We start from the raw sequence: 19,600 nt of genomic DNA, 5'->3' as shown, positions 1-19,600 counted from the left end.
TCCCCATTGATGAGACAATGGTGGACAGAAAAATTTAGCGGTGAGAAGTGAGTGAACCAAGTGAGAAACAAGACCTGTGCTACGGAAATACAAATGAATACATGACCTGAATTTCTGCACCCTTAAAAAACATGTTCGGAACAAAGAAAAGTAGTGTTAAACAGATCTGCTCTCCATCCATTGGCTTCAGAACAACACACGCTATTTTCCACAGTCTCACGTTGCCAAGATGAAACTTGTAGTCCTCTCTGTATTTGTATGATGAGATTAGTAAATACATGTCAAAGATTCTTAAAACATTCATTCATACAGAATATTTCCAGGTCTGTCAGATCCAGAAGCTGAGTCTTGTTGACTCTTTGTCTTCTTGAGGACTCACTCCTCAGATTTTCTGCAGGGTTCAGGTTAAGAAATAATATCACTGACAAAACCTTTATACTTTAGACTCTGAACCACTTCAGTTTCAGACTGTGAGGCATATTTGGATCACTGTCCTGCTGGAGGGTTCAGCCATGGCCTATTTTAAGCTCCTTAGCAGTGGGTTGTTGCAGTTTTATATGCAGCTCTTTGATGGAGTTCAAAATAGCTTGTTTCTTAACAAGATGTCCAGGGCCTTTGAAAAAAAAGGGAAATAGCCTCGAGATGTCTGACCCATCTGTGGTAATTTTAGCCAAACATTTTCACATTGGCTCCATCTGACCAAAAAAACACTGCAAGTGGCATTTTGTTTTCCTTGAAACTTTAAGAAGGGGTGTCCCAACTTTTCTTTAAAGTGAATGCTCTTTTTGTTAGCCAATGACTTGTGTGCTCAAACATACTTGTGCCATCCTTACATGGTACACCCATGGTATGGTCTGGACTCATCAGGGTTGTTGTTCATGATGTTATTGAGACTCATTTTTAGCTCTTAATATGTCTTATTTTGCATGCTGAGCAATTTCTACGCACCATTTTCTGCACATTTTTAAAGATTTTTTTCAAGTCTCTTTTGTGTTTTTTGAACTCTGGATCTTTATGAAGGCCATTTTCACATCATGATAAATGAAATCATTGACCCTTTATGACCTACCATACTAAGTCTACCAGCGCATATTTTCACATTTTTACATGCTGTAGAGTCATGTTTTTTTGCATAAACCTTTTGCTATACGTCAACATAACACACTCCCAAACTTTAGTGACATTTATGGACTTATATCTGGCAGAGCACTCAGGTTTCTGGTTTGTTCTATGTAATTATGCCTGTTGTAATTGCGTGAAGCACTTTGCAAGCAATTTAGGAAGCATAAGACATTTGTAGATAGACTTTGGTTCTGTTTGAGCACTAAACAGAAAGTGGCCCTCCATTCTCATGTGGCCCAGATAGTGGGCCACATGAGAATAGACCTCAGGTCATATTTGGCCCACAGGGCATTGGAGTTTGTTATTATTATTTAAAATTTTATTTTTAATTTATTTATTTTTATTAATGTATTTCTAATATACAAAAGTACATAATTAATAAATATTTGTTTAACATAATAATAAATAAATGAAAATTTAACAAAGCCAAATACTAATGAAACTAAGGTTAAGAAAAGAAAAAAGTAAAAGACATATTTAAAAAAAGGAGTTAGCAGATGAATAACTTGTTAACTCTCATCCCTTTTGTTAAACATAAATAATAAATACACACATTCGACAATACGTACACATACATGTTTGTATACACAAACATAAACATACATACATGCATAAACATACATACTTTCATACATACATACATACATACATACAAACATATATACATACATACATACACATGCACATGCATACACCCAAATATAAACATATAAACACAGTTCAGCTGCAGAGGTTGGATGCGCACGTGCCTGAGTGAGGCGGCGTGCGTGCCCCTCCGTGGCTGTGCAGTGACTTTTGTGCAGGTCTTCGAGTTAATGTTCATTGTCATTATGTGCTTATGTGCTGAGGTGTTTTTTTTCTTCATCTCAAACTACGCCCCCTGTTGGGAATAGTGTAGAATTGACCTTTTTTTCCCCTCTCCTCTCCCAGTGTTGTTTTTTTTTCATATCTGTTGCAAAGGGGCATTGGGTAGCTGGCGAGCTCCTAGGTTCATCTCTTTTCTTTGTTTCCTTATGTTTGTTTTCTTATATGGCTTGAAAGGGATGTAACTGAAATAAAATTTCCCCTTGGGGATCAATAAAGTATTCTGATTCTGATTCTGACATACACACGTTTAAATGGGCTTATCTGCCTGTCATTGCCATGCATTGTCATTTCATTAATGATAATAACCATGAATGATCATTATCCACATAACGTATTTTGTACCTTTTTTTTTAACTGGTTAATATTTGGACTTTGCTTGAGTTCCTCACTAGATTGTTCCAAAGCTTGACACACCGGTAATAGATATACAGAAGTTTTTTAATGTTGTTCGTATGTTATTGATTTTGAAGTTATGTTCCCCTCTTAACTGATAGCCTCTCTCCTGATTAGTAAATAAGTTTTGGATGATTTCTGGTAGTTTTCTTTCTTTTTTTCTTTTTTTTTTTTTTTTTTTGCGTTATACATGATTGCATGATGATTGCAGTTTGATTTACATGACATGATGTCAATAAATTTTTATATCTTTGATTGTTTGAACAGTGGATTGGTATGTTCCAAGTAGCTGACTGTGTGAATAGTCCTCATTGCTCTTTTCTGTAAGATGGTGAGTGACTGTAATGAAGTTTTAGTGGTATTTGTCCAAATCTCAGCACAGTAATGTAAATACGGCAAGATCAGTGGACGGTTATATGTGCAAAAAGAATTATGATCCAATGATTGTTGAATTCAATTGTAGTTTGTGTGATTCTGGCAGGCCTCTACCAACACGAGGTAAAAGTACATTGTCCTTGTCCTGTGGTCAGATTTTTACTTTCACTTTGTGCCTGAAACTTTCCATTTGTTGCAGTGTTTTCAGAGATTAGTATTTGTCTAACTGTCAAATTTTCTTTCACTCATTGAACATCTCACCCACTATTGCAAAGAGATCATCACCTTGACCACATGCTCGTCCTTGAGTAATTAATTATAAAGGAAATTTGTTGTGTCAAATTTACACAGCACTTGGTCAGAAAGTCATGGTTGACCAGCTGAGAGCTGCTAATCAAACAGGAAAACATTAAAGGATACAATGTGGAGTGCAAATCATTGTTGCACACATATCCAAAAATTTTTCTATCAATAATTTGTCCTTCATGAAAAGTTAATGCCCATGGTATGATCTGTAGGAAAGACCAGGGAGAGGAATAAACAGCAAAGACATGTCAGCAAAGACTTCCTCTTGTTCTTAAATTCACTGACGGAGCCAATAACGGTGGGCCGCACTGTAAAATAACCGTGTCAGCTATATTAACCAAATGAGCCACCTGGCCCCTCTAATGAAGACTGTAGGCCTAAATAATGAAATAAGCAGAGGATGATCCCTCAGTGCTCAGAGGAAAGCAGCTGCCTTGTTGCTGTTCTGGAGGCAGTGCTGCCTTGTTAAAATGCACTCCATCAAAGTTTCCTTTGAAGTAATGGCTGACAGAAAACATAATGTGAATTTGACTTGACAGGTCCCTCAGACATTTGCTTGGAAAATGCTGAAGAGCTCTGTGAGTGAGGAGTGAGACGAGGTGAAGTCAGGTCTCACAGCGCTTTTGTGAATTCAGCCCGGCGCAGACTGCACACATATCACTTATAAAAAGTTGACGTGACTCTGTAAAAACTTTATATTTTAAAGTGTTGTAATTAAATTCCAGGAGTTAATTTAAAAGTTAATTTGAAGCACATACTGATGTGTTACACATTCAAATTCACAGGATTTCATTTTACTCATCAAATATGAACACAGTCCCGTCTGAGGTGTTTGGAAATTGAATTGAAACCTGCAGCATTGCTCTCCTCACTTTTGCCAGGGCAAGAACCCCTTTTTTGTGACAAGTTCTGAGGGTTTTTGCTTAATGCTTTGTGGTCATGTGGCTTATTTGTGAGATTCTGAGATTCCACAATATAATCTTATATATATATATATATATATATATATGTATATGTATATATATATATTTTTTTTTTTTTTTTTTTTTTTTTTTTAAGGGAACAAAATAGGCAGCATTGCAATGACAAGTACTAAATGGTGACTTGAATATTGCCCATGATGGTGGGGTGCAGATGGATTCAGAGGTATCCAGGGGCAGAAACACACCAGATGCAGCAAACACTTCAAGGGGGCACTGCAAAGGTTTCTTTAAAGCTGAAATTGGTTTTAGTCAAACTTTATCTGGCACACAACAGCCATCTTCAGTGTCAGACTTTGAAGAAACGGTAATATAATTCTATTTTGTTTGAGTCTTTCCTGTGAGGTTTTTTTTTTTTTTTTTTTGGTAGCATGTACAGAGGACTGACAAAGTACATTTACATGTAGCTTGACAAAAACAGACTATGAGCTTAGTCAGCACAAGGGCATCAAACCATCAAAATGCATAAACAGCTTAGTCAGACCAAAAGTGGCAAAAAAATTGGGTCTCTGCGCTCCAACTAAATTAACACCATGTATTGTAACAAACATGCATAGTATCAGGGCTTGACATTAACATTTTGGCTCACCAGCCACTGTGGCTAGTGGTTTTCCAAAGTTACTAGCCACTCAGAATTTTCACTAGCCACAATTTTGTTGTTGGATAATTATTTGTAATATGATGAAAGCAGACAAAAACATGCTAAAGTTTACTTGATCTAGATTTACAACCTTTTTAAATGTAAATGACCTCTGTTTACACTTAAATCAAGACTACATAAATGTTTAACCCCATGATCAGGTATTCAATTCTAAAACAGCTGTATATATGAAAATATGCAGACAATTAAGACAAAGTAATTAAAGGAGAAGTTTATTATTGCATTGAATAAAAATGTGTTATGCTTGAAGGTTTGTTGAAAAGATAAAAACTAAACTGAAAAACTAGCAAGACGACAGACAAAAATGTCTGCAAAAATATTTATTCACAACAGTAGTTTTTCAGTAATAAACTAAGTACCATATGTCACTTTGTAGTTTAATTATACTTTTTTTTAAGTCCTATCAATCAAAAGAAAAAAATGCATAATGGAGACGAAAACAGCAGATATAAGTCACACTGGACCATAAGTTTTATTTATTCAGAATGATTTGGTGTGTTTACAGTATTTCCACAGTGAACTTTTTACATGTAACTTTGATAAATGTTTGTACGTTAGGAGGTTTAATTATTGTTCCTACAGCTCCTCATATCTGTGATCAGTTTCTCTTCTCTACGTGTGCTCCTCTCCTCTCCTCCTCCCCTCTTCTGCTCTAGGTGAGTGTTGCTTGTGAGATTGGTGTTGTGTGAGTTTAAATGAGCTCCATCAATAAATGTCCTCACTTTTAAAAAGTTACAGGAGTTTTGGTGCTAGTTTGTGACTTCAACCCCAGAATCTGTTTACAATAGAGAGCAAAGAAGACGTGAGTGAAGTTTTAAATCACTTTAACAGGAGCTTAACACCAGGAGCTGTCAGGCTGTCCAAGATGGAGGCTCGAGACAAGTGCGTCCAATTAGCAAACACTGTGTGCAGGCAGTGCTCATGGGAGTTGTAGTGCTGTAGTCTCATATTGCAATGGGTTTAGTATTTCAGATGCCGTTTCAGAAAACTACATTTAGATAATTCTTATAATGCTGACTTCTACCTAATATTCCACGTTCTCTTGATCACTTGTTTCTTCAGCGTTTTGTCAAAGACTGCTCTGGAAGCTATTTTGAGAAAGTGATCTCAACAAAGATGAGTGATTGGATTGTAAAACATAAAATTGCTTCACAAACAGCCCTCATTCTCCATTAAAGAGTAGTCCAGAGCTGATCCAGTCCAGCCTGTCCTTTTAATACCAACAAACCCAACAACTCCCTAGAAATTAGGTCTCTATATTACAACACCTCTGTGGTGACAGTGCAATCATTGCCTGGATTATGCTCAAAAATTATGTTTTGTGGGCTGAATAAAACAATGCATTTATGTACCAGTCTTGATTTGTGAGGAGGCACTTGAGAACTGAAGGGCAGGTGCAGACAGTGCAAAACTGTCCCCTGTTATCTTTTTTTTTTTTTTTTTTTTTTTTTACATCCCTCTGTCTGTGTACCCATAAAACGACAAAAGCACACAGATCACAGTGGGGAAACAACCATAATTTAGACCAGATGTCATTAAAAATTCACGTCTTGAGTCATGGTTGATGTTTTTTAATAAGCAAATTTAACAACTTTCTGTGTGTGTTTTATTTCATGTCCTGGGAAACGGTTAACACTAATTTTCCATGAAAGCTTTATGCTGTTGCACATTAAGTTTTATATAAACACCGAGACGTTTAGGAGAGACGTTTTGGGAACTAAACAATTATGATGAAAAACAAAAACAAATTAGTCTCAGTCATCTCAAGAGATTTTTAATCTGTAAAAAGATTGAATCTTTCCTGGCTGATTAATTTCATTATGTACAGTTTTGATTCACTAACTCTTTTTGTGATTGTCAATTGTTAGGCAATGGTGAACAATAAAGCTGTTTGTTTTTTGCTGTTTTTTTTTATTTTTTTTTATTTTTTGTTTTTTCACATGCATTGACAAATTCATTATCATTTATCTCCCTCTTTTTTCACCATTTCACTTTTTTTTTTTTTACCTTTTGTGCACTTCTTCTCTACAGTTGTCATCAGTCTCCACCTGTTCTGACTCGGCTGCTGCCTGCTGCTGTTGTTAAGCTGATAATAAGAGCTCTGTATGTGAAACATGTTGTGTGTGCAGCCTTACAGACAGAGCTCAGCGCTCACACAGGCTTCACTAATGGGAACAGAAATCTGACTGTTTTACATTCTGTGGCACAGATGTTAGCGGGTCTGTTTACCTGTCCCAGCTGGGAGCTGTGTTAATGTGGCAGCTTCCACTCTGTTGATGCAGCTCTTTGAATGTCTCCCCGAATGAAATAAAAACGTGAAATTGCTTAGATTAGTCATTTTAAAAGCTCTTATTTCCTCCCACAGTGTCCTCCAGGGCTGAGCCCAATGAAGGATGGGACCGGGTGTTACGACCACCACATCGGCATCGACTGCTCTGACGGTTTCAATGGAGGGTGTGAGCAGCTGTGTCTGCAGCAGCTGGCTCCTCTGGAGGATGACCCGACACTCTACAACATCCAGATGTTTTGTGGGTAAGGAGGAACACTTTTAGTGCTTTCTGTTTTTGATTACTCTCATATTTTCCCCCCAAACACTCTCATGCTAACTCATATGTCATCATTTATAAGGCGTCATGAGAGTGTGCAGTGTTTTCTCTGTGAGACAAACCAACATCCTGTTTCATTTGTATACCAAGTAAATGTATTATAATAGACACTGGGTTAGTAAGTAAGCATCCCAAACAAGAACACTTAGATATACCTACGTTAAGAAATGTGTTTTGTTCAAGGGCAAAATATCTCCAGGACTAGTTCAAGAGTAGGACAGCTTACCTGCAAACGGTTCATTCACAATCCGAAAGCTTTACAGATCATGGATTATTTACACAAAGAACTTATTTATTTATTTATTTATTTATTTTTCTCCTGAGTATGGTGTACATTTTAGGACATTGACCGATATCAGATAAAGGGGCCAGACTTCAGATGAAAAAAGCATCAGATCTCTGGAAAACATCCATCCTGGTGAGACTTTCGACCAAACGTCCTCAGACAACAAAGCCTCGATACAAAAACAACAGATACAATGGTTCTAATACATCTTAAGTAGGAACAGATAAAAACCCCATTAAAAACAAAAGAACTATAACAATAATAATTAAAAAAAAAAAGTTCTGAGATTTACGTCACAAGTTTTGGTGAAAAAGTCAAAGAAATTGTGAGATTGACCCCTTAATGCCCAAAGTACTTTCCTATTATATATATATATATATATATATATATATATATATATATATATATATATATATATATATATATATATATATATATATATATATCCTGTCATGAATCCCAGGTAAAACAAAACAAAAGAGGACCCAAAACCGATGAAACAAAAAATATATATTTTAACTAAATTAAAAAATCCAAAACCCCAAATCAGAAACTCGTACTGAAGACAAAACCGGAAAACTTACAAAGGCTAAGATGCTCGAGGAAACACAAGGACATGAGGGGTGGCAACAAAACGGCAACCGCAGCAATGAACCAACAAAGAGTAGATGGAACACAGAGACTAAGGCCCTCCTCACACGAGGACGGCTCCGTATCGTCTTGGCGTCGCCATCAAAACATGTATCGCTGTTTACACATCATGTCGTTCATAGGCTTGTGCATTTACATGACAACGCAAAACTGTTGTCGGGTTGCCCGTCTGGTTCTGCTCCGAGGCGGATTCCACGTCAGCAAGTGTTCATGCACGCGTAACATGCTGCGTCTGCATGAGCACTTCTTGTTGTTGTTGTTGCCGTAGCTGGTGTTGTTCATGCTCTCTGAGAAAATGTTGATAGCAATAGTTGTAGGTACTGGAACAATATCAGAATCAGTCCGCCTGCCGCCTTTTATTTCGGACTTATCGTCTTTTCCGGACTTATCTGTTCATACCAAGTACGGCATGAAGACGAATATGCAGATATCCACCTGCAGACCTGTTTTCAAAAAAGATGCGGAGTCATGGACAAATACGCATCTCCGTGTGTCAATACCACTGGATCTATAGTTTATCTCAGTGTTTCTCAATCCTGGTCCTGGAGGACCCCCTGCCCTGCAAGTTTTAGATGTTACCCCACTCCAGCACACCTGATTCAAATGAATGGCTCGTTATCAGGCTCCAGCAGAGCTTGATGATGAGCTGATCATTTGAATCAGGTGTGCTGGAGGCAGGAACATAGAAAAACATGCAGGGCAGGAGGTCCCCAGGACCAGGACTTAGAAACATTGGTTACTGGAGTTGTAGAAATTTGTACTTGTGTAAAGCCTACCTATATAGACAGGGGAGTGATTGACACAGGTGTGAAACAAGACACAGGTGAAACACGAGGACAATCAACAAACAGGGAAATGCAAGGAGAACTAAACCAAACACAGGGAAACTCAAGACAGAGACTGAATACATTAAAGACACAGAAACACTAAGAATAATAATCACAAAAAGACTTACACATGACATTTGGGACAACGGTTGGTCTGTGTAGACTATGAATCAGTGAGCCTAAGCAGGATACAAAGGTCATCTCAGCTGCATCGGGACCCAATACAGTATGTTTAAAATTCACAACATCCAGCATTAACAGGGTTCAATCAAATGAACTGGATTTTGTTTTTCCAGCCTGTTACTTGTCATTTTATTCTAGGGGTGCATCAATCACAATTTTCTGGCTGATCATAGATGGCTGATCTTTGAAAAGCCTGACCTGCAGATATCAATTTTTGTTTTTTTTTATTTTTTTATTACTGACAGCATATACCTTTTATCTTCCAATCTTATTTTACTGAAAATCATTGAACAATACCATAGACCAGTGTTACCCAATCCTTGTCCTGGGGGACCCCTGCCCTGCATGTTTTTTATGTACCGGACTCCAACACACCTGATTCAAATAATCAGCTCGTCATCAAGCTCTGCTGGAGCCTGATAACGAGCCATTCATTTGAATCAGGTTTGCTGGAGTGGGGTAACATCCAAAACATGCAGGGCAGGGGTCCCCCAGGACCGGGATTGGGTAACACTGCCATAGACTGTATAGCACATGGACGAAGCATCCGCAACATCACCCGTCTGTTCCTGAAACCATGAAATGAAGCCAATCTGCGGACGCAGCCGCATTCATTGTGACGCCGGCTTTTAGTTTTTTTCCGCAGATATAAAAAACAATTCACTCACCTCACAGTGTGTGCCGAAATCAGCGTTTTAGACCCAAGCAGCTCCAACTTCATAGCAAAAAGCAACAAAGGCTGGCTGTCAGACCTTCCCAGAGGTATATCAGATCAGTTTTATATGTAAGAATGGGCCATACACAGATCACCGATCTCCCAAAATTAAGGAAACCGGCACCAATCAATCAGCCGAACGATCAATCGGTGCATGTCTAGAGTATCATAATTCAATTGCCCTGACACTTTGAGGTGTTTATGTGTTCCCTAATTTATAAGATATCTAGACTTATGTTTTCAATTTTTTCGGAGTCTGTTTAATTTGAGGTGTTTCCTCATTCCCTTCCTGAGGCCGTATAGCCTGAGGCAGTGCAGTCTAAAATCTGACACATGACGGAGGTTTTCTGAACGCCTGATGCTTTTTCAATTGAGGTTTGACACCGTACTCTGTGACCTGAAAATATCCTAAAATGTAAACTGTATGTGAGCTGTTTCTTTATAAAATACAACCTGGGAAGTCAAAGATCAAGAAGGGGCTTGACATGGAGGGGGAAAAGGATTTGTTGTCAGACACTCAGGTTCCTGTTCACTTTGGATGATGACTGATGCACTCAGAGAAAAGTGGCTTTGGTGGCCTGTTATATAACCCTCTCTAAAGTCTCTTCTTTCTTGTTCATAGATTATTCTATCAACAATGTTTTTACACAACCTATGAATTGGTCTACAAAGAACAAACTTCAGAGTTTAACATAATCCTTGGAAACACGTCTGCTTTAAAGTTTTTCACACTGATGAAATCAATTTTCCTCCAAAGTTTTATCTCAAACTGAGCTAAAACAAACCACTTTGGCAGATTATTAGATAATACTGTCTTTCTCTCTAAACAACTGAGAGTGTCTGGAATTTATCCACATCTTTGAGTCTTGTCTTACAGCCTGTTGGTGCGTTCTCTTGAGTCCAGTCTATGAATAATCCTTTCTCTGCTTCTCAGTAAAAATGAGTTAATGAACTTCCCTGATTTTCTTCAGCAGCTTAAAAACATCTAAACAATCAGTAGAGAAGCCTTATTAGTAACGAACCTTGATTAGTTAAAAAGAAAGATACTCATTGGTTTTTGGTCACGTTCTATGAGCTCTCCAAGTTGTTTTCAACCAAATTGAAGTTTTTTTATTTTATTTTATTTTACTTTTATTTGGTCATGTTTGCTTCTTAGTATCTTAAAAAAATAAAAATAAAGTAAAAATAAAAATTGACTTTGTCAGGTGGATTTGTCTCATTAAGTTGATTAAGACATTTCTTGAAAGAAAAAATAAAAAAAATAGAAAATTTAAAAAAAAGACATCAACAGATGCGTAGATTTGAGTTTATGTAGTTTTAAAGCAGGAGTTTTTCAGATGGAGTCAAGCATGTGTGACTGCTTTAAATAGTTTTTCTTCCTTAATTCTCCTCCCTGTGGATCCATCAGCTGGATCCTGTAAACAGAGGTTTTGTAATACAGCAAAACAAGCCGTTGACTCTCACTGTCATCTTTACATCCAACATCGTGTTTCAGTTAATTCACAGCGACAGCACTTCTTTGTTGTCGCTTTACACAGTGCAGATGTGGCTTATTCTCCACTCATCCCTCTGGAGACTGGCATTAGCTTTGCGACATTTGGCATCCAGGAGCAAGCATCTGAGAGTAAATCCCTGACAGATTGCTGCTCTCTCCGTAACCTTCTATTCCTGGTTTCTTTCTGTTTCTTTCTTTGCTTTTGATTTCATGCCTGTTTAGTAATTGATGCTGATGAATTAAATTAAGATTGAAGTAAGATTTGTTAATCACATCTCCAGTAACTGTAAAAGTGCTCAACCTGCTGTGAGAGTGTGATCCTTGCTGCACACAGTTTCACTCTATGATGAGTTCAAAGAGTTTAATGGCATGACTTAAGTTTATCATATATGATAAAAGTATCCTGGCTCTTTGTACGGATGATTTTCACACTAACCGCCACATAACTCATTACCACAAGCTGTGGTGTATGTGTGTATGTGTGTGCGTACCTCTAAACTCCCTTCTCCTACCTGAGCACATCTGTCACTCAGGTGTGCAGCAAGCAGAGAAAGAAGACTTCTTTAAGCTCTAATGTCTGTTATTAAGTCTCATTTCTAAGATCTAGTTTGTCTAAATAACTGTGTAGAAGATATTTGTTTGGTTCTGAGCATCATCACAGATTGTCTTTTTTTTACAAATGGAGAATAAAAACATGTTTGATTTGCATCATTCAGAGAGGTTAACTTTTGGATGAGTTTAATATTTTTTTATTTGATTTTATTGTTCTTGTTGCATAAGCATAAAGTTTCTAAACTGTTGAGGAGAAAGACTTTAATTTTGCTCATCTATGATTTGTGTATAATCACTATAAAAAAAAATATGCAAACACATCTTTTTTGGAATTGATTTGTGTTTAATTTATCTTTTGGATCTAACATTAAAGTTTCAAACTCTGGCTTGATAGACCAGAAAGAAAGACAAAAACACATTTTGTGTTAAAGCTGAGTCTTTTTAAACACCAACTAAAATATGAGAAAAAGATTCCCTGTCAACTTTAAAGCATCAGTGTTGCCTGTTTTCCAGAAGGCCTGAATGTTTACATTTTACATGTTTTGGGAGACATCTCCCTGACTCATCTGCACAGGAACAGAGCATATGACAGTCAGTGTGATGCAGCAGTTTGTTTTATTTTTAAATTCTTCAGATCATTATCAGCCTGGAGCTAACTGTAGCTAGAATAAATATTAAATGTTTTCACTAGAGATAGAGCTTATAGAAATTAAAGCGTTAGACGGGTCCTCAGGGCTCATGCCGGTATTCCCCTCCACGGTCAAGGTTTTACCTCCACTGTGTCCAACAAAATGAGACAAACATTTTGGCTTTGGTTTTATCACTCTAGGACATTCCTAGCCCCTGTTAGGTCCATTTTAGTATGCCTAGGTGGCGCTAGAGAGCAAATTATGGGATGTTTGTGGTCAGTCTTGGTATCATATCGAAATAGTTGGTGCTTGTAATGTGTGTGCCAATTTTAATGAGTTTCTGAGCATGCTTAAGGTGTGCGATAAGCAATCAAAGAGTGTAGAAAGGGTAAAAATGTATCAAAATGTTATTTTTAAAGGTAAAGAGCTGACTTCCTGTCTGGGATAGGTCAGGGTGTCAGCATATGTTTTTTTTTTGTTGTTGTTGTCATTGAGACAAACATTTTGACGTTGGATTGATGTCTGTACGACATTCCTAGTGGAAACTACAGGAGTTTTAGTGTGCCTAATTGGTGTTAGAGAGGAAATTATGGGATGTTTGGGGGGTCATACATGTATTTTATATAATACACTTATAATATGTGTGCGTGAAAAACAAAGCCTTTTCCCTGCTGTAGTTAGTCACATGAGCAGCTGCATTGAACTCCAAATGAGTTTGTGATATGATCACACAACTGCTGCAGAGCTAGAAGGATTCAAAGAAAGTTTAAGAAAGAGGTGCTGATAGATGGCACAATATTCAGCAAGTGTTGAATGAGTTTTGATGCTCTCGCTGGTCCCTAATATCGATTTCACCTCCAAGGTCAGGGTTTCCTCCCTTTCTGGCCCTCTTGGTGCTAAAACACTTGATACCCTGTATTATTTTCTCTGCTGAGTCACATGACCGGCTACATGGAACTTTTAATTAGTGTGTGACATCATCACAGAAATGAAGCAGCCCAGAGGGCAGATTCAAGTTACAAACAACTCGTCATAAAGGCCAGAATCTTTACATCTGCTGCAGCTGAGGACACTAATTGATTGATATTCACCTTGTACTAAGAGGTTATAAGGTTCTCAGCTTTGATCTGAAATCTTTAACTCAGCCCCAACTCATGATGTCAAATAAGTTCTGCATTCTTTTTCAGACTGTCATAAATACTTCTAGTTGTTCTTCTAATGTGGACAACTATAACTCACAGTCCATATGTGTTAACTTAACAACTTAAACAACTTTCTTACCTGTTTATCAAAAGCACAGCTGCTTGACTCTCCACCAGAACCAAAAAGAGAGATCACATGACTCATGTTTTAGTTTCACTAGCCTCCAGTTAATTTAGGCTTTTTTTTTTTTTCAGATTTTTTTTTGTTGACTTTTAAAGCACACTCTTTCTGATCCCCTCACTCCATGTAGACCATAACCTGAGGTTCTCAGCCAAGGCTCTGCACACCAAAATCAGGCCCAAGGACCAAAGGTGACCCTTGACCTTTTCTGTCAGAGCTCCCACTTTCTGGATCGACCTCCCAGAGGAGATCAGACTCTTTGTCCTCTTTTAAAATCTTTTTTTTTTTTTTTTTCTAATCAATATGCCCTTTCTGCAGATGATATATAAGCTTCATTTAATCATTAAAATTCTGCTTTTATTCTGTCTCAAGCAAAATCACAGGCAGGATCTTTAATCTCCTTTTATCTTTTATGTTTTTGTTCTGCTGATTTTTTACTTCTTGTATCTTTCAGTGGTTTTTGGCCTTTATATTGTTTGTTTTCTCTTCTGTTTCTTCTTCTTCTTTTTTTTTTTAGTTTTAATCTCCACCTCACATTTCTCTTTTCTGGTTTATTTCATAAGGCACTTTGTAACCCTGCTTTGAAAAAGGCTATATAAATCAAATATAATTTCTCATTGTTATTGTTTAACTCAGTGTGCTGTTTGCAAGCTCAAAACTGAGTGCTAAACACTCCCTCAGGTCAAAAACCAGCCTTGTCTATTGATGCCAGGTCCTGGGATGAGGCTTACTCTGGATGGGAACAGCTAAATATCTGCTGTATAACTTTTTGAGTGATTGTACTTTTGGATTGATAATGTTTCCATCCAAGACTAACAACACAAGTTTAGAAAACTTCAATCTTTTTCTGTCAGTTTTTCTTTGTTTAAAGCCTATTATTTAACAGATTTTTTGAAGCTGACTTAAATCTGTGTGAGACCTTCTGTTACAGAGACAGAAGGGTTTAATCATGTTGGGTTGGTTGTCAGAAAGCTGAGCAGAACTGATGCCCAACTGAGACATGCTTATTGGACACCTACAAGGCTGTTGGACAAACTTTCTTTTCCTGAAGGTCAGATTCAGAGCTTTGGGAGATAAGTAACTGTGATATAATGTGCTTCATAATTTAGCAGAGACTCAGAAACGTTTCGTCATTTTCCAATCAATAACTGACAAATATGCTTTGCCTGGATCAGCACAAAGGCTCAGCGCACTGCTCACATTTTTAAAGTCATTTCATTCATTCCAACCCTGAAGTCAAGTACAGTTGTACTTTCAGCTAACTCATCTGTAGTTTAACTTTCCTTACATCTTGTCACTATTCACTATTCAGAGTTAATGTTCCCTATTATTCTGTTATTTGTTATCAATCTTAATCGTTATGTTTGATTATTTTTTTTTTTTTAATTTAATGTTTCAATGTGACTTGTGTCTTTTTGATCCTTTGTTTCCACCTAATTGTGACTAAGCCCTTTTTTTTTTTTTTTTTTTTACCTGAGGCTGATTGAAGGTTAAGTTAAGTCAGTTTATGACAAGGCTATCACCATTGTTGGGATTCTAAATGTTTATTCAAAAACGAGTGGGTGATATCCACAAGACTATGGATGTTTTCCAAACCGCCTACTACACTAGCAGTGCCTGCTATTTTGGCTGAAATTCAATATGTAGTAGTCAGAATGTGTAAACTTGCGAAATCTGCTGTATGTAAAAAATCCCCGTCCTACTGATCCAGGAAAATTTCTCAGTATGCAATGGACCAGTCTACCTGGCATACTGTTTCCCACAATGCACGGCGCTAATGCTGTTTGTCTATGTGGTGGATGGTTCTGGTGAATTACTGCCATCTACTGGAATGAGTCTGCATTATAATTTAAACACAACACTAACGTGAGACCGTCCATGAGATTGAAGTGAAGTGATGTGAAGAAACACAAGTAAATCTTGTTGCTTCCTGTCGTTAAAGAGGTGTTTACTTCTACATATTCATTAGCCCATATAAACTGCTAATTCATTTTTTAAACCATACATGGATCTTATGTGAAGTGTTTTTTTTTTTGTTGTTGTTTTTTTTTACATCTTTTACATCAGCTGTAAAAAAAAAAAAAAAAAAAAAAAAATCCCTTTCAGATTTATTTTCAGTACACATATATAACTTTTGGTGTAAGATAAGAAATCAAGAGTGAATATTCTGTTTGATATAATTAACAAAATAACCAAATGCCAAGATCTGCCAATTGCTTGTTTTGTATATTTATACTAAAGGGAAAAAACACAACATCATCTGTAGCTCCACCTTCTGAAACTGGAAACCAGAGTAGTATACTACAAAACAGACCCAACAGAGCAGTCATTCTACATACTAACAAGCAAAAGCAGCAGGTAGTATGTACTGCCTACTACATACTGCTCTCACATGTAGTATGTAGTAGGCAGTTTGGAAAACAGCCACTGTCCAGGTTTTACACAATCTGTGGCTGACTCTGAGTAATTTAATCCAGTTTCCCTCGTCCTCTCTGGGATTTTGGTTCACCTTTCTACTTTTCTTTCATTGATAATGATCCTTTAATCTACACTTTATGCACTGGTGTGCTCTTGGGTTGTCGAAGGAGCGAAGCTGAAATAAAATTATCCACTTAGATCACAGACAGTGTCTTATTGATCCTTTTATCTGCTTTGTGATCCATCATAATCATTTTAAACACGCTGAGTGAAAACAGCTTTCTGTCATATGGCTGACTGTTTAACAACAGCTCAGCAGTTTTTCTATTGGCAGTTGTATCAGCACCTGTTATTTCACAAGACTAAGAAAACAATTAAGTTTAACCTGAAAGTAATCTCACTTTACTCCCTGCGTACTGATGATTTTCTTTCTCTCAAGAGTAAAAGAAAAGAGGCAAAGGTAAACAAGCTTACCTGCAATGACAAATGTGAGAACTAAGCTGCTTAAAACTCTGTCACTTTAGGTGTATCGAGGACTACAAGCGGGGTCCAGATGGCAGGTCATGTCTGCCACTGTCCGAGGCCTGCACAGAGGGAATAGACTGTGGGGAATCAGTGGACATCCCGGCGAACCAGACTGTGTTTGGAGACCTTTTCTACGGGTACAACAACCACACCAGAGAGAGCTCCTCCGGACAGATCCTCAAGGCCACCTTTAGGTAAACACACAAGCTGTTTGTGAAGTGAAGCATGTGGGACTTTGTTCTGCCATTTGTTTCTCAGCAGGGACACAGTCTGGCAGGACTCAGGCTTTTGGCTCCTACTGCGGTGATATTCATGTCTCTGTCATTGTGCTCAAAAGAAAACTGGGGGAGTGGTCAGAAGAGACAGATGTTTTCTGTGCATCTAGTGTGTCAAAAGTATCTCTGTGTACTGGCATTAATGTACGACCTGGGTCTGAGTCTATTACCTGGATCAGGAGTGGTTCAAGTGTAAAGCCAATATACACAAAGCCCAGAAACACCAAACACTGGATTGTTGATCCAGCTGAATTTGGATTGGACCTCAGCCAGAGGTAAAAGCAATCTGTGGAGTTCAAACACTTATTTAGAAGACAGTCCACTTATCCTGCAAGCGTAGCAAAAAGTACAGATGGCCTCTTTCTTATCAAAAGAAAACAAGTGGAGCCTGGATACCTGCTCTGCTTTCCTTGACCAGTTTTGCTTCAGCTTGCATTTTAGATTCAATATCAGGCTGAGGCACAATTAAGAGAATCCTGATCATTATCAGCATTAAGTCTGCAGGTCAGGGAAGGGTTGAAATGTTAACGTTATACTGTAAGTGTGCCCTCATTATAAGAAGGCCCTGGCAATAAGTCAACCAGAAGTCTTAAAATCTTTGGAAACTGTCTTAAAGTAGTAGAAATCAAATCGATACCTCAAAGCTTAGAGTTTCATATCCACTAAATCCTGTTTAAAAATTAAACTCTGTCATAGAAGTGAATAACTTATGTAAGAAGGTCAGAAAGTATAACTGAATGATAGATTATATAACAAGTTGTAAAAAGATGAGGAAAGCTCTTTGAGATCATTCTCCACCATGATGTTTTCATGTATTTGATGAAGTAGAGAGGCTGACAGATGGATATGATACTCCTTGGTGTAGTCATGTTACTGGTAGTAGAGGGATTGATTGTAGTCAGTAAAGGTAGAGGCTAACTCTGGTTGGTATAGTACTTGGGAGTCGATGCCCATAATGATGTAAAGGAAACAGGGAGACAGATAAAGGGAGCAAGAAAGAAGAGGTTGACATGACTGGATTATGACTTATGTAATAATGAATGAATACTTAACAGTCTTACTGCTTGAACTGGTGCTGGGCATCATTAAAGAGGGGTATTGTGCTTTTTTAAGGCTTTATACTGTCCCTTCAGTTTCAATCAGTCAATCAATCAATCAATCAATCAATCAATCAATCAATCAATCAATCAATCAATTTTATTTATATAACATTAACAGGTCTATATGTTTTAATGTTGATGGAATTTGTATTAGCAGAAACCCAATCTAAAGACAAGATGAGGAGTCTGAGCTCATCTTAACCCACCATGAGTACAGACCTTTGCAGCATTTACAAAGTTACAATGGCAAGGAAAAACTTTTTTTTGAGGTGAAAATTATTAGTCCACAGCAGCACACCATCCACATCACCAATCCAAACCTTTGAGACACACTCATAGCCTCCCATAGAGGTGTATGGTCAGTGAACATAATTAGACATTAAGATTAGAAGTTAGACAGATAGGGCGTATTCAGGCGTGGACTGTTTGGTCCACTTTAAACAGACCAGGGTTTGTTTCCCACACTGGTGCTGACTTTTCATGCAGGTGTGGACTTTTCATGCAGGTGTGAATAGACACAAACAAACCCTGGTGCGGACCTAACAACTGGGCCGAGACCCACTTTTTGAGGTGGTCTTGGTCCGCTTCCAAACGAACTCTGGTTCAGTTCGTGGTTCTCTGGTGCAGGTCTGAATACAAACCAAGGTCCATCCGAACTAACTACAGGATACATGTGCCTTTTGGGCCTATAAAGCCACCGTAACCTAACCGTCTTTGGTTCATACCTGATCCTCCGCCTTCTGTTTAGCCACGCTGTTGCTAGCATATTGTGGATCAGGACACGCAGAGCATAGCTTCGCCTTGCTGCCTGCTTTGAAGGAGCTGCTCTTGAAACTGAAAATAATTTTGCAGCTCTAATAAGAGCACAAACACACGTTTACCTCAATTTCCGGGTCTGTATTCTGTGTGCTGTGCTGTCCAATGAGAGCACTGATCGTCACGCACGTGGATGTGTTTACAGAATATAGTCCACTTGCAAAAAGTACAATCTGAATACAAACCGCACCAAACGAAAAAAATAAAGTCCGCTTTTGGTCCGGACCAAACAAGTGGACCAAAGGACTTTTCTGGTCTGAATACAGCCTTAGAAAAAGGAGAGAAGGAAACAGGAGCCCTGTGTGTCAGTTTCCCCCATGACAGTCTTTCAGACCTGGTCCAGCTCTAACTACAAGCTTAATCAGAAGGAAAGTAGGAAAGTTTGAAGTCTACTCTTAAAATTACTTCCCCTATAGTAACTTTTACATAATTTAAAGCTCATAAAAAATGTTTTTTTCTCACCGGTGTTTTAGAAAAATCTTATTTAAGCCCCCG

The 19,600-nt window shown here is 37.9% G+C and overlaps 1 protein-coding gene across 6 annotated transcripts in view; it reads left to right on the top strand.

Moving 5' to 3' along the window:
- Window positions 1-19,600, top strand: part of astn1 (astrotactin 1) — a 663,514-nt gene that overhangs the window by 272,996 nt on the left and 370,918 nt on the right. For all 6 annotated transcript variants that reach the window (XM_074688258.1, XM_074688257.1, XM_074688256.1 and 3 more), the window contains 2 exons: window positions 7,070-7,236; window positions 16,914-17,108. In XM_074688258.1, the coding sequence (XP_074544359.1) occupies window positions 7,070-7,236; window positions 16,914-17,108 (362 nt within the window). The remainder of the gene's footprint in view (window positions 1-7,069; window positions 7,237-16,913; window positions 17,109-19,600) is intronic.

The sequence above is a fragment of the Halichoeres trimaculatus genome, unplaced genomic scaffold (assembly GCF_033239565.1).
Source record: "Halichoeres trimaculatus isolate MK-OKI-2021-1 unplaced genomic scaffold, fHalTri1.1 fHalTri1_scaffold_15, whole genome shotgun sequence".
Taxonomy (NCBI): domain Eukaryota; kingdom Metazoa; phylum Chordata; class Actinopteri; order Labriformes; family Labridae; genus Halichoeres; species Halichoeres trimaculatus.
This window is presented reverse-complemented; position numbering and strand designations above follow the sequence as displayed.